Raw genomic sequence first — 14,219 nt, forward strand, 5'->3', positions numbered from 1 at the left:
CCTGTACCTTGGATCTTAGGCACAACTTTTAGAAATCCTTTGTATAGGATGCCACATCCATATCCTTTTGCTTTAGGCTACGCCTCTTCTTGTGTAACTAAATCTCAGTAGGAAATGCTCTTTGATCTTTGTCACAATAGCCTTCCAGTTAGCTATTGGCTTCTTGTTTACTCTCTTTGTTTCCTCTTGAAGGAACTTCCACCATGTCAAGGTTGGTCCTCTCAACCTAGCTTCTACCACTCTCACCTTTTGTGCCTCTGTGATTCCTTCAAATTCAAAATGGTTCTCCATACCATCTATCCACTCCATGACCAACTCTATATCTATCTTGCCACTAAAGAGAGGCACTCCTTGTAAGTCTTTTCCACTCCTTGTAAGTCTTTTCCACCTAGGGTTCTGATGGCCTTCAAAAAATGGCCCTCCCTCCCTCCCTCCCCCCTTGCTCTCTCTCTCTCTCCCTCGCTCCCTCCCTCCCTCCCTCTCTCTCTCTCTCTCTCTCTCTCTCTCTCTCTCTCTCTCTCTCTCTCTCTCTCTCCAACAAATCAAAACTCCCTCTAACCAAATAAGCATTTTAGGACTTCATCACTCTCCCTTCCATGCCTCTTCAAGGTTTCTTCATGGCCATATGTTTCTACTCCTTAAGGATCTCTTCAAAACCCACCTTTTGCCTTCTACCCCTTTTGCCCCGTACTAGGGAATTTGACTCTTCATTCCAAAAACTTCTTAACAAGCCCATAAACTAACTAGGTATCCTAATACCCTTTTGGGAAAACTCCAAGATTCACCTACTCTGGAGCCCTCAACTCATCTGTACACCCCTATGCCAAAATGACCCTATTTTTAAGGGTTTAAGGGTTTGTTGTAGTCAATTTGGTTTCTAGTGCTTTGAATTGTTCAAAAGGATTCAACTCTTGCCTACATCCAATCCTAGGTTCCTTAACCCTATCAATTACACAAATCATTAACTGATTGGCACAAACCAATCCACCTCCTCCATTCTTTTTCTTTTGCAAACACCAAGTTACCTTGTCAAGCACACTAGGGTTCGCCTAGGGCATGGTGGGAAAATTAGCCATCCAACTCCTACAAAGCTAAAAATGCATGTTTACAGCATATGTACAATGCTCTACTTGGTTCCAAGTGGCCATGAGATTTCAACCATTGGAAATCAAGTTAGAGCCATGTTTCTACAAGCAACTATGTACAGTCTAGCAACTTGGCCCAAACATACTTATTTTGTAACCCTTAACAAAATGATTCAAATTACAAACCTACTGATGGATTCAACAAGTCAACAACATAATCTAACTATCCACACTGAGGAAAATTCTTCAACTGTACTGTGGTAAAAATGCTCAAAAAATGCTCAAGAATTCCTTATGCCTCCGTACAATATGAATGCCAACCCTTGGCTTGGGCATGGCATGGCCTTATATAGGCCTCCTGCACGTGTGGTAGTTGTAAAAACTACCCAACAACAACTATGTGCAAAGTTGCACAAAAGTTGTTGAAGTTGTCATGAGCAACTTCTTGCATTTGCTTTCCAATTCTTCCTAGGACCCCAGATGTGTCCAACTTAATCGCTTAGGACTCAATAAGGATATTTTACTTAGTTTTTCCTATTTCTAGTCATGGTCAACCCCTTTGACCAAGCTTTCACCCTTAAGCAACATTTGCTTGTCTAAGTCCTATTTGAGTCCAATTTGCTAAAACAACTCAACAAATCTTGCTAAACCCTCCTAACCTATTTAGACACACCTCATGGACTAGTCTAAGTACTTATTCTTCAATGGTTTCGCTATGATCATTTACAAGCCAAAATTTGAATAGGGAGAAGCCAAAAACCTAAGAGCTCCTTCACCATGTGATGTCAATGCACATAGCATAATATGGATATTTTGAAATATGGAGAATTTCATGTGACTTGATATTCTTGCTTATACCATATCTCCTAGTATAATAGTGAGGTGATATCTCTATCTCTGACACAATAAATGGATCTATTGTGTTGGATAGATTTTACCTTCCCTAGCTAAAAGCTTGTGTTTATAATGATAGCTTCTACCAGATAAACATGAATGATAATAATATCAATAGAATCATCTATGATTCTTTTATATGCATGCATACCAATATACATTGAGTATATTGATATAGATACATACATACGTAATTAAATATTAAATCATAAATCATTAAATTGATTGTATGAGGATTGAATAATCATTCATGTTAATGACTTGACAGATGATTATCATTACTCTTATTCTTCCAAGTATAAATCCATATATATCAATCTGCATTAAGTCGATATTGAATATCAGCTTCATTTACATTTGATGAGTATCAATTTAATCGGTATTGAGCAAATTACCGCCATCAATAATGTGTATCTATAAATATATTTGCACCGATTACATATCAGTTTGGATATGTTTGCATCACTCATATTACCGATAATTATAGGTTGGTATTCAATTGGTTAAAATGTGGATTATGAATCGGTATGTGGACATGGTTGTGTCAATTGACATGTCTCTTCAAACATATATATAATTCAAAGCAGATTCTCTCTCTATCCCACTCCCCCTCACCCCGCGCCACCCCCCCCCCCCCTACCTAGTATTATCAATATTCGATTTATCAACACTTTTGTGAAATACAATTGTCTTATTATTGTAGTAGCAACCTGCACAGAATTATAAGAGCATCAATTAAGAGATAATGAAATTCAAAAGATATCTATATTCCCATCTAACAATAAATCTAATCTACTTTAACAAGAAGGATGCGACATTTATTGCAATCAGCTCTAGACCCTTTATTTTAAGGAACCATCCACCGTGTGTGCTTGTATTCATCATAATTCAAGCTTGATGCCTTAATCCTAACAGTGAGGCCTTGAGGCAAAGATTGTTGAGGCATTTCAGTCTACAGATAATAAAATTATTGTTTTATTTATTCATATATTCTGTATTTACATTTCCCTGTGTGAATTTTATCAGTGCTTTAATTTGTGTTAAAGTGGCATAATTAGAAGGCTCCTACTTAAACCTTCCATCATAACTGCAACAACTCTTCATCCACTGCCACCCAGATCTCATTGAGAACTCAAGGTAAGGAATCTGAATATGGTTTTTGACTGCACTGGCTTACTTCTAAAAAGTGTCAACTTCATTGGGGGTTTCTTTTACAATGCAGGAATTGAACAGGGCTGCTTCTGCATATAACCTAACAGAAATCCCCCAGTAAACAGTCTTTATTGCAATAGTACTTGATACATTATCTGTACAAAACACAATAAAGTTTCAATATTAATTTCAGACCTATAAAGGAAAACCAAGAAAACCAGATCTGTGTGGTAGTAGTTGACAAGGTAGAAGATACATTCCATATTCTCCTTGCAATACACAACCAATAGCAATAGTGTTCCATTACTTTGGTAATATCCATTTATACAAATAATGTAGATGAAATGATCACCCAGCATAATAATGAAGAACTTGCTAGCAAATAATTGTTAATAGTAGTTTTTACATGGGATTTTAATCATCATCACTGTCAAACAATGAAGGTCGCTTTCCTGGAATTTTACCAAGGGATGTGGCTTTTGAATTTGCTTTCGGAAGTGGTCCAAAAAGACTTGCTTCCATCTCTTCATCATCATCACCAAAAAGCAGAAAATGCCTGGAAGAGACTTTTGTTTCTTTCAGTGATGATGATAATGAAGAATCAGCCAACACCAATGGCTGGGACAAGAGAGTAGTGCTAAAATTACCTTTTGTTTCTATGTCAGAAGAGCCTGATGGTATGTTACTTTCAAGATTTTTGTTACTCACAGAATTAGATACCAAGCTATTCAGAACTTCATTAGTAAAATGTCCAGTAGCACCTTCTAAAGCTATTACAGGTCTTGTGACCTCTGCCATATCATATTTGCTTCTATCGCTTTGTTCAGCCAGTGTATGCGTAGGAGAATGCCATAATGGATCATTACTTTTCCACAAGTTCTCTGTTTTCTGTTCATTGCAGTCCACTCTCTTTGGGGCATCCGAACCAGTAATTTTCACTTCTGTTGCTGCACATTTTTTCTTATTCATTAAATAAAAATAACACAAAAGATATATGCAGTTACTTGTGTCAATACTATCTGTTGACACTGACAAAGACATGATGATAATGCGCGCACACACACAATACAAACTGCTACAGGCAGTACCGACAACAACTTCATGCATTTGAGGAACACAGAAAGTGAATATAAATACAGAACTAGCAATGATAAGAAGAATAGATTCTAGTCTTACTAGCAATGATAAGAAGAATAGATTCTTGTCTTAATCTAAAACTTATACCATTTCAAAGCTATGGAAGAGCAGAGAAATTTGCACATGTATATGCTGACTCTTATCTTTAAGGGACAGAGACACAATTCTTGTCAATTGTTAAGATATAAAGAACATCCTAGTTTCATCCATGTTTCCAGAGATTCCCTTTGATTTATTTGAAAATTCCACAGAACTAAGACAAGGTAGGATGAAAGTTCAGCACTCCAGTTGGTATTTCAGCCTCTTTCCTGGTCAAGATAGAATTTGAAAGAAATAAAAATATAAAATAATTGACAGGTTTATCAGAATCACATGATGAACACTAGAAGATATCTGTGCCGATTAAGTATCCTTTCCAGGAAAGGTTGCATCCAGAAAAGCATTAATAATTTCATGTAATACTAAATTGCTTGTGGGTAATGTTAATGACAAGTATTACTTATAATTATCTAAAATCTTATTTCTGTTGGCAAGTTGTTCGGGTAAAACAATTGTTAGAAAGGTTAATCTTTCCTTGGATATATTAATTGGGATATTCCAAGGGTCCCTAAATGTAGTTTGTCCTCTTGTACACATGTGGAGGACATGTCATTGTTTGTCCTTTATTCCACATGTAAGGACAACTCTTGTTTATTTCTTTATTTAGTTTATCCTCCTTAAGAGGATTGTGACACTTTGCACACACCTATTATGAATGTGGCATTTATAGAAATGGGAGTTACAAATGCAACTCCTTTCTCATCTCTATATAAGAGATGCTCCTCCTTCTTTCTTCTTTACTCTTAGCACTTGATGTTATTGTATTGAGCTACTTTTGCTCCAACACTCTCTCTCTCTCTTCTCTAGGCATTTGCCTTCATTCATAATACTCACAAGGGGTTTTCTTTGCTTTCCCCTTATAAATCCTTGTCTCCATTGTTGAACCATCTTGGTGTATGCTCTTGGAGTTTGCTTATCTTATGGTAACATTGTTTCACACTTAACTTACTTGGATTGTTTCTCGTTCCTTGCTCAATATTATCATTTCTTACATGGTATCAGAGCTTGGCTATCTAATCCTTGTTTTAAGTTTTGTGTTGAAGGTTGCCATTCATTGGAGCACACCTTATTTGGAGACATTATTGAGAGAAGAAGTTTGTGTTGTGGTTTTAGCTCATTTTAACATATCTTGTGTATGCAAGTTTCATGTTAATTTTTTTTTACTAACCCTCTTTGGAAGGCTTGCCGCCAAAGGGTTTTCTTATAAAATCTCAATTTTTTTTTATTGTTTTGGAAGACATGCCGCCAAAACAAGAAGTATTCCTTGAGTTAAGTTTTCAATAAGTATATATTTTTCTTACTCTTTTAAAAAAAAAAAATTTTACTATATTGTTTTTTTTCATACTATAATCTATATTGGTGTGTTTAAATTTTTTTTTTGAAATATTTTCATCCATTTGCAACACAAAAAACTTAAATTCATTTATATATCTTATTGCGCGTAGCGCGAGTCTTTTTATTTCAAATATTTGTGGGCGGACGCGCCACCCGCGTGCCTTCTCAGACCCGCGCGCCCTCAGCACCGCCGCACGCAGTGCTAACCGTCAGATCAGCGCCGCCGTGCGCCATCAGCGCCGCCGCGTGCCACCTGCGCCCAGCCCCTACGCCCACTGCCGCGCACGGGAAACTCAGTCTTTTTTTTGCAACTGCTTTCAAACCATTCCGCCGCGCACGGGAAAGTCAGACCACCGCTCCCGCCGCCACCTTCCACCCGTCACTTCGGACGTCGGACCATTAGCAGTCTGCACGGCCCGACCTAAACCCTAAGGCGCGGCCTACGTTCAGGCCACGCGTCACCCGCCGCCTGCGCAGCCATGCCATCCGCTCCACCCTTATCCTTATCTTCTTTGAACCGCCCTTTTTTTCTAAAAAAACTCCGCTCTTTCACTGACATTTCCTTTAAAATCTTGTTTAATTTTTTTAGGAACCTTAAAAAAAGATTTATTTTTAAAAAAGTTTATTTTAAAAAAAAAAAAAAAAAAAAAGAATTGTTCAGTTTTTTTTTTAAAAAAAGAATTGTTCAATTTTTTTTTTTAAAAAAGAATTGTTCAGTTTTAAAAAAAAAAAAAAAACAAATCAATACAAATTTTTTCATTTTATAATTTTTTACTCTAATTTTTTTTTTAAAATATATATATATTATTAATTTTATATATAAAAAGGCATCATTTTTTTTAATTTGATTTTCAAATTAAGGAATTTTTTTTAAAAAAGGAATTTTTTTTTTAATCATGTCAACCTTAATTCCAAAAATAAAACTTAATTATTCTAATTATCATTCTTGGAAAACTCATATCTCATTTATTTTTCGTTTTAAACACCTCTTCGAAATAGCCACTGATCCTTCTCTTGAACCTGGTTCAGCGGCTACCCAAGATGAGAAAGATACTTGGAAATCTAAAAATGAAAAAGCTTTAGGGTTAATTGGTATTTCCATTATTCCAGATTTATATGTGTTAATTGCTCACTGTTCTAAAGCTCATGATGCATGGTCCATCTTGCAAACCAAATATGACAGTGGAGATGAATACCGCAAAATACAATTGCAGGATCAACTTGAAGATCTCAAGTATGCAGATTTTAAAAGTATGGATGAATTTCTGTTAAAATTTGATTCTCTTAAAAGTCAAATTATTGCCTTAGGTGTTCAATTAGAGGACATTCGTTTAATTCATCTTATTCTTAAAAAGTGTCTTCCTAGACAGTTTCAACAGTTTATAACTAATATTCATGCACAACTTGCTATTCCTACTTTAACTTCTCAGTTAACTTATGTTATTTTTCAAACTTTATTAAGACAGGAAGAAGCTAAGCTAATTCAGTTTGGTACCCTTAAATCAACTGAACATGCATTTGTGTCTAGAAATTCAAATAATAATTTTCGTTCTAATAATAATAATAATAACAACAAACAATATAATACTAATTCAAATAATTCCAACAATAAATTTCATGCGAAATATAACAATAATAACAATCATCATAATAACACTCGTAATATTAATACTCAAAGGAATCATTCCAATTCCAAACCTCATTGTTCTTATTGTGGCAAAGATGGTCATATTGTCAATAACTGTTTTAAAAAGCAAAATGATAAAAAACCTATGAATAATAGTAACAATAATCAAAACTCAAATCATAAAAAAGGTAACTCTACTGGTTTTAATCCTCGTCATGCTTTTACTTGTAGCTTTAATCTTTGTAGACCTTTAGAATGGATTGTTGACAGTGGTGCATCACAACATGTAACTTCTCATAAAGAAATTTTTGATTCTTTACAACCTGATATTGCTAACATTCCTATTCAGTTAGCTAATAATCAGACTTGTAAAGTTGAAGGATTAGGTGATGTTACTATTCCTAATGGTAAATTGCATGATGTATTATATGTACCTGACTTGAAAACTAATCTGCTTTCTGTTTCACAGTTATGTCAGGACTATAAAGTTGAATTCTACAAAGATACATGTTATATCATAGATCCTCAAACTCTAAAAGTGATTGCTCATGCTAAAATGGATAATGACAATTTGTTTAAAATTCAATGAATTTACTACTTCACGATATTCACTACATACTTCTATTGATTTCAATATATGACATGAAAGACTTGGCCATTTAAATTCCGATTATATTACTTTCATGCAAAAGCATAATATGGTTGATGGCTTGCCTCACATTATTCCTTCCAAGATTGCCTGTACAGGTTGTATGAGTGGTAAGATGCATAGGGAGCCCTTTCCAAGTGGAAAATCATGGCGGGCAACTCATAAGTTGCATCTTGTCCATAGTGATCTTTTGGGCCCCATGGAGAATAACTCCATCCAAGGTTCTCGGTATGCACTTACCTTTGTTGATGATTTTTCTAGACGAACTTGGATCTATTTTTTGCATAGCAAGGATCAAGTTCTTGATATATTTATTAAATTTCAATTATATGTTGAATGGCAATCTGGTTTTAAACTTAAAATTCTTAGAACTGATAATGGAAAGGAATATGTGAATAATGCTTTTCATTCTTATTTGAAATCATGTGGAATTAAACACGAGCTTACTATTCCTTATACACCACAACAAAATGGTGTGGCGGAAAGAAAGCATCGGACCATTGTTGAAATGGCTAGAAGCATGTTGCATGCTAAGAATCTGCATTATAAATTTTGGGCTGAAGCCATGTTTTGTGCAACTTATATTCTTAATCGGACTCCTACCAAAGCTCTCAAGGTTATCACTCTAGAAGAGGCTTGGTCTGGTAGGAAACCTAATTTACATCATTTACGGATTTTTGGTTCTATTGCTTATGTTCATACTCCTAAACAGAAAAGGCATAAATTAGATGCTAAGTCATCTCCTTATATGTTTGTTGGTTATGATGAAAACACTAAAGGTTATCGTGTTTATGATTCCACTACTAACAAAGTTCAAGTTGCTAGAGATGTTTGTATTGCAGAAAATGGAGTCCATGATTGCTCTACTACACATGATGCAGAATTCAGTGGCACTAAAATTGTGCTGGTGGAGGACCAACCTCCTTCTCTTAACCCTACTCCTCCTCTTAACCCTTCAAATCAAGTACCACCTATTATTTCTGCTCCTACAACTCATGATATTCAAGTAGATACTAATGATGCTTTTATTGCTAATGATTCTTTCTCTAGTGATAATTCCATTACAACTAAACGTAAACCTAAATGGGCTCAAAACTTAATCAATGAAGGTGATGATTACATTTCTAGATCTGGTGGAATTAAACATAGAAGGATTAATTATTGTAATTATGCTTTGATGACTACTATTATGAATTTTAACGATCCTAAGTCTTTTGATCAAGCTAACTCTCACCCTCATTGGCAGAAAGCCATGCAAGAGGAATATGATTCTTTAATTGCTAATCAAACTTGGGACTTAGTCAAATTACCTCATGGCAAGAATATAGTTTCATGTAAATGGTTATACAAAACAAAATTGAATACTAATAATGAAATTAGTAAATTTAAGGCTAGACTAGTTGCTAGAGGTTTTTCACAAATTGAAGGATTAGACTATAATGAAACTTTTGCTCCTGTTGCTAAAATGCCTACTATCAAATTAGTTCTTGCTTTAGCATCTAAAATGAATTGGCCCATTCATCAAATGGATGTTAAAAGTGCCTTCTTAAATGGTGATTTACATGAAGAAATCTATATGGCTCAACCTCCTGGATTTGTTAAGAAAGGTAGTGAAAATCTGGTTTGCAAATTGAACAAATCTATTTATGGTCTTAAACAATCACCTAGAGAATGGTATTCTAAAATTAATTCTTTCTTTATTTCTCAAGGTTTTGCTAGAAGTCAGAATGATCCAAATTTGTATATTAAACATACTAACGATGACATTATTATTGTTATTGTTTATGTAGATGATCTAATACTCACTTCTAGTTCAGACGCTTTGATTTCTGATATCAAATTCCAACTTAAACAGAAATTTTAGATGACTGATTTAGTTATCTTACATTACTTCTTAGGTATGCAAATTTTCCAAACTCGTAAAGGTATCTTTATTTCTCAAAGCAAGTATGTTTATGATCTTTTAGAAAAATTTAAGATGAATGACTCTAACCATGTTTCAATTCCATGTGAATTAGGAACTAAATTAATTAATGATATGAATACTCCTTTTGTTGATGAAACTTTGTATAGACAGTTGGTAGGAAGTTTAAATTATTTAACTCTTACTAGACCTGATATTGCTTATAGTGTTGGTTTAGTTTCTCAATTTATGTCTAAACCTCAACAAACTCATTTTAAAGTTGCTAAACGCATCTTAAGGTACATTAAAGGAACTATTAATGTGGGATTATTTTATGATGCAAATTCTGAATTTATTTTACATGGCTATACTGACTCCGATCTAGGTGGAGATCCCAAAGATGGGAAGTCCACTTGTGGTTATTGTTTCTTTGTTGGTTCAGGTGCAATTTCTTGGAAAAGCAAAAAAGAACACTCTATTTCCCTTTGCTCAACTGAAGCTGAATACAAAGGTTGTACCAATGCAACTAAGGAAGCTTTATGGATTAGAAGACTTCTTGATGATTTGGGTCTACCTCAACAATCACCTACACCTATACATTGTGACAATCAAAGTGTTATTGCCTTGGCAAAGAATCCAGTTTATCATGCACGAACCAAACATATTTCACTTCAACATAACTTCATTCGAGAACAAGTTGAAGACAAGCAAATTATTCTTCTTTATTGTAAAGGAGAAGATCAAGTGGCTGATATTTTAACCAAACCACTTTCTAAAGAGAGATTTCAGTTCCATTGTAAAAATTTGGGTTTACAACCCGTTGATGTAAACTCCCCAAGTAAAGATTAAGGGGGGGTGTTAGAAAGGTTAATCTTTCCTTGGATATATTAATTGGGATATTCCAAAGGTCCCTAAATGTAGTTTGTCCTCTTGTACACATGTGGAGGACATGTCATTGTTTGTCCTTTATTCCACATGTAAGAACAACTCTTGTTTATTTCTTTATTTAGTTTATCCTCCTTAAGAGGATTGTGACACTTTGCACACACCTATTATGAATGTGGCATTCATAGAAATGGGAGTTACAAATGCAACTCCTTTCTCATCTCTATATAAGAGATGCTCCTCCTTTCTTCTTTACTCTTAGCACTTGATGTTATTGTATTGAGCTACTTTTGCTCCAACACTCTCTCTCTCTCTCTTCTCTAGGCATTTGCCTTCATTCATAATACTCACAAGGGGTTTTCTTTGCGTTCCCCTTATAAATCCTTGTCTCCATTGTTGAACCATCTTGGTGTATGCTCTTGGAGTTTGCTTATCTTATGGTAACATTGTTTCACACTTAACTTACTTGGATTGTTTCTCGTTCCTTGCTCAATATTATCATTTCTTACAACAATAAGCACAAAAGATATCAAAAAAATTTAAGCTTCAATCCTTCTTGGTACGAAAACTACCAAACCAGGAAATTTTCCCAAGGCATGTCATGTGTGTGCGCATGCACGAGTGCCCACAATTGCATGTGTGTGCCCAAATGTGCATGAGTGTCCACACTTGTGTGCATGCATGTGGGCATGTGTGCGCACACGCATGTGTACAAGTTTAATCTACATTTAGGATACCAAAGGTATTTAAATGAAAAGAATTTTATACATATACAACTTCTAAGGGTGTGTATACAAGTCTAATTTAGATTTAGGATACCAAAGGTATATAAATAAAAAGAATTTAATACATATACTACAATTTCTAAGGGAGTGTGTGCCCACATGTCTAAGGAAGAATATTCAGCTATTTTCTATATGAACATGTTTTCACACTTGCTCATCTTCCGCTCATAGGAAAGCTATCAAAGAAAGCATTATCGTATTCTTCATAAGCGATATTTAAATTTATCACTAAGTGACTAAAGTATTTTCCAGTTGATGTGTCTTCCAACTCACCAATGGTGGACAGCAGGTTACTGCTCACTTTAAAAGGATTTTACTCCACTAAGCCTCAGGATCCCTTCATTATAGATTATATCGTGCAAATTAAAAAGCCTAAATGAAAACAACCCACAATAGACACCAATGTATGTCACAAATTCTTTCAAACAGCTCAAATTGGCTTCAACAAGGTGAAGTGCCAAGGGCACTCCAGAGTGACAACTCAATCATGTTGAAGAGTACAACTGTTTAAGATGTCCTCTAGTTTTCACATAGATAATCTTCGGATTATCTAGACTTTCTACCCTACAGAAGCCTGCAACTGCCTTCAGAAGCACCATGAAGCTTGTCAAATTACATTTAACCCCCCTTTGATATCTCCTGATTGGTACATTATAGACCCTTCACATGGAGACACAAATTTAACCATTATGGAAGCCAAGGGAAAATTCAAATCTAGAACATAGTTGAGCCTTAGGGGTTGTGAAAATATAATTCATTAACCAGCCAAGAGAAGCCATGTACCCTACTGTCATTCTAGTTTTACTTGGTGTTGCATATTCCAGCAATCAAAGAGCACATTCCAATTCAGATTTACCTTTCTCAGTAACCGGTTTCCATGCATCATGATCTTACACGACTTTAAAAGATGAGAATTAATTGATTGGCCCAGTTATTAGATATACTGAAATCAATTACCCAATAATTTTTTGTGCTTTTGGATATCTACTGATGGCAAATGACCCGTCAAACTTTTACTTTGCAGGCCCCAGTTAGGCATATGTTGGTTTTTTGCAGTAGTTGTGGTTGTGTCTGAGTTCACAAGGTTTTATCATCTTGCAGCAATCATACACGGCTTGTTGAAACGTTGCAATACTTGGGCATTGGACTTCAAAATTGCATCTTCAGAGGCCTTTTCTTGAGCAGGCTAAAATTAGATGTGAACCATAAGATTAATCAGTGTAAAAGTTTTCTAGTCTGAGATGATCTCCGAGGTCATGATATGCAAATATGTGGAAAGTTGCTCAAAAATGAATCCAAAAGAAAATTAAAAAGTTCAAAATACTACAAAATCCAGTCAAAACAATTTGTATATTTCAGGTCTGGATGTCATCGATTAAAGTTTACCCTACTTTTTTTAAAACGCAATGTGAAACTTGGCTGTGCCTAATTTGATGAGGAATACCAAGCAAAATCAGATAGGAATTCATGTATAATCAAGAAGCATGAGGACAAAAGGGGGAGAGTGAATACATGGATCATCGTATGTATAATCGGCTGCCTCTGTTGGAAGGTGGAAGGGCACTACCATCTTGTTGTGGATATTTTGTAACCAAGAATTTTGGATAAAGTCTAACGCAGAATAGGTTGACCAGCCGCAGCATGTGAGACATAATCTCTCCTACCTTATACGAAAGGCTCCTCTTCTCACTGTTCCTTGGATCAACTCAAAGTAATCAAGAAGTTGAGAGATTTTTACAAAAGGGTGTTAACAATATTCTTTCCTCTTAACTTTCAAGAAGGAATCTACTTACCCATGGAGCAACTAATGGGCAGGGTGAAATCTCTAACCACACTTCTATCTAAAAGCTGAAAACAGTGATACTGATAAACTAACACTAACTCAAAGGCTAGCTGAAAGTGTACCGATTTGGCTCTAAGTCCAATCGTATTTCTATATGAATAAGCTTTATTGATAGGGCACAAAGACTTCTAAAAGTAAAGATATCCTAACTATTTCGTGAATCAAGAAAGAGATATAACCTAGAGACAAAGCTTTTAACTATATGTCTCTATAATTGCTCCTAGTCAAAGCTCTGGTACCCATTGCTTCTTAACTCTTTTTACACTCAATTATCAAGAACACAAGATTACATGAATCAAATCACAGACAAAGCTTCTGATTCGCACAAATAATAATCTCATTTAATCAAAGTTAAATCTCAATTGCTCCTTTGTATTCACATTTCTATCAAAAAATAGTGTTACACAAAGTTCTGCTGGCACAATTTCTCTAAAGCTCTCTTGCATACAATAAAAGATGATTTTACAATAAGAGGGTACTCCTTTATACAGGCAAAGCAGTTGAGAAAAAGATGGAGAAAAAAGTGGGAGCAACTCAACCAACTTTGACTAAGTCTAACTAGAAGAGAAATTATTGGGTTGCATGCAACTGCACACGTAACTTGCATTACATGTAATTACATCTTTCCATGCAATGCATCATCTTTGATCTACAAACATACATATTTCTTTAGCGCCTTGAATTCGATGATAAGATTACGCACTGTAGGAAGATCAAAAACCTCCATTGTCTTTGATATTGCCTCTATCCTTACTGCATCTGCATATACTAATTGCACAACCTTGGAATTTGTCACCAGAGAATCTTGTAAGTGTTTTTCCAAAG

At 35.1% G+C, this 14,219-nt stretch overlaps 1 protein-coding gene across 3 annotated transcripts in view; it reads right to left on the reverse strand.

Annotated features, from left to right (window-relative positions):
- Nucleotides 1–3,282: 3,282 nt before the first annotated feature.
- LOC149554531 (uncharacterized) overlaps nucleotides 3,283–14,219 on the reverse strand; it is a 107,158-nt gene continuing 96,221 nt past the window's right edge. For 2 of the 3 annotated variants that reach the window (XM_089828575.1, XM_089828573.1), the window contains one exon: nucleotides 3,283–4,078. In XM_089828575.1, coding sequence (XP_089684701.1) covers nucleotides 3,546–4,078 — 533 coding nt within the window. In that variant the 3' untranslated portion in view covers nucleotides 3,283–3,545. The remainder of the gene's footprint in view (nucleotides 4,079–14,219) is intronic. The other variant, XM_089828574.1, reaches the window with a different exon arrangement.

The sequence above is a fragment of the Cupressus sempervirens genome, chromosome 5 (assembly GCF_028749045.1).
Source record: "Cupressus sempervirens isolate cs-2001-9-10 chromosome 5, ASM2874904v1, whole genome shotgun sequence".
NCBI classification, from domain to species: Eukaryota; Viridiplantae; Streptophyta; class Pinopsida; order Cupressales; family Cupressaceae; genus Cupressus; species Cupressus sempervirens.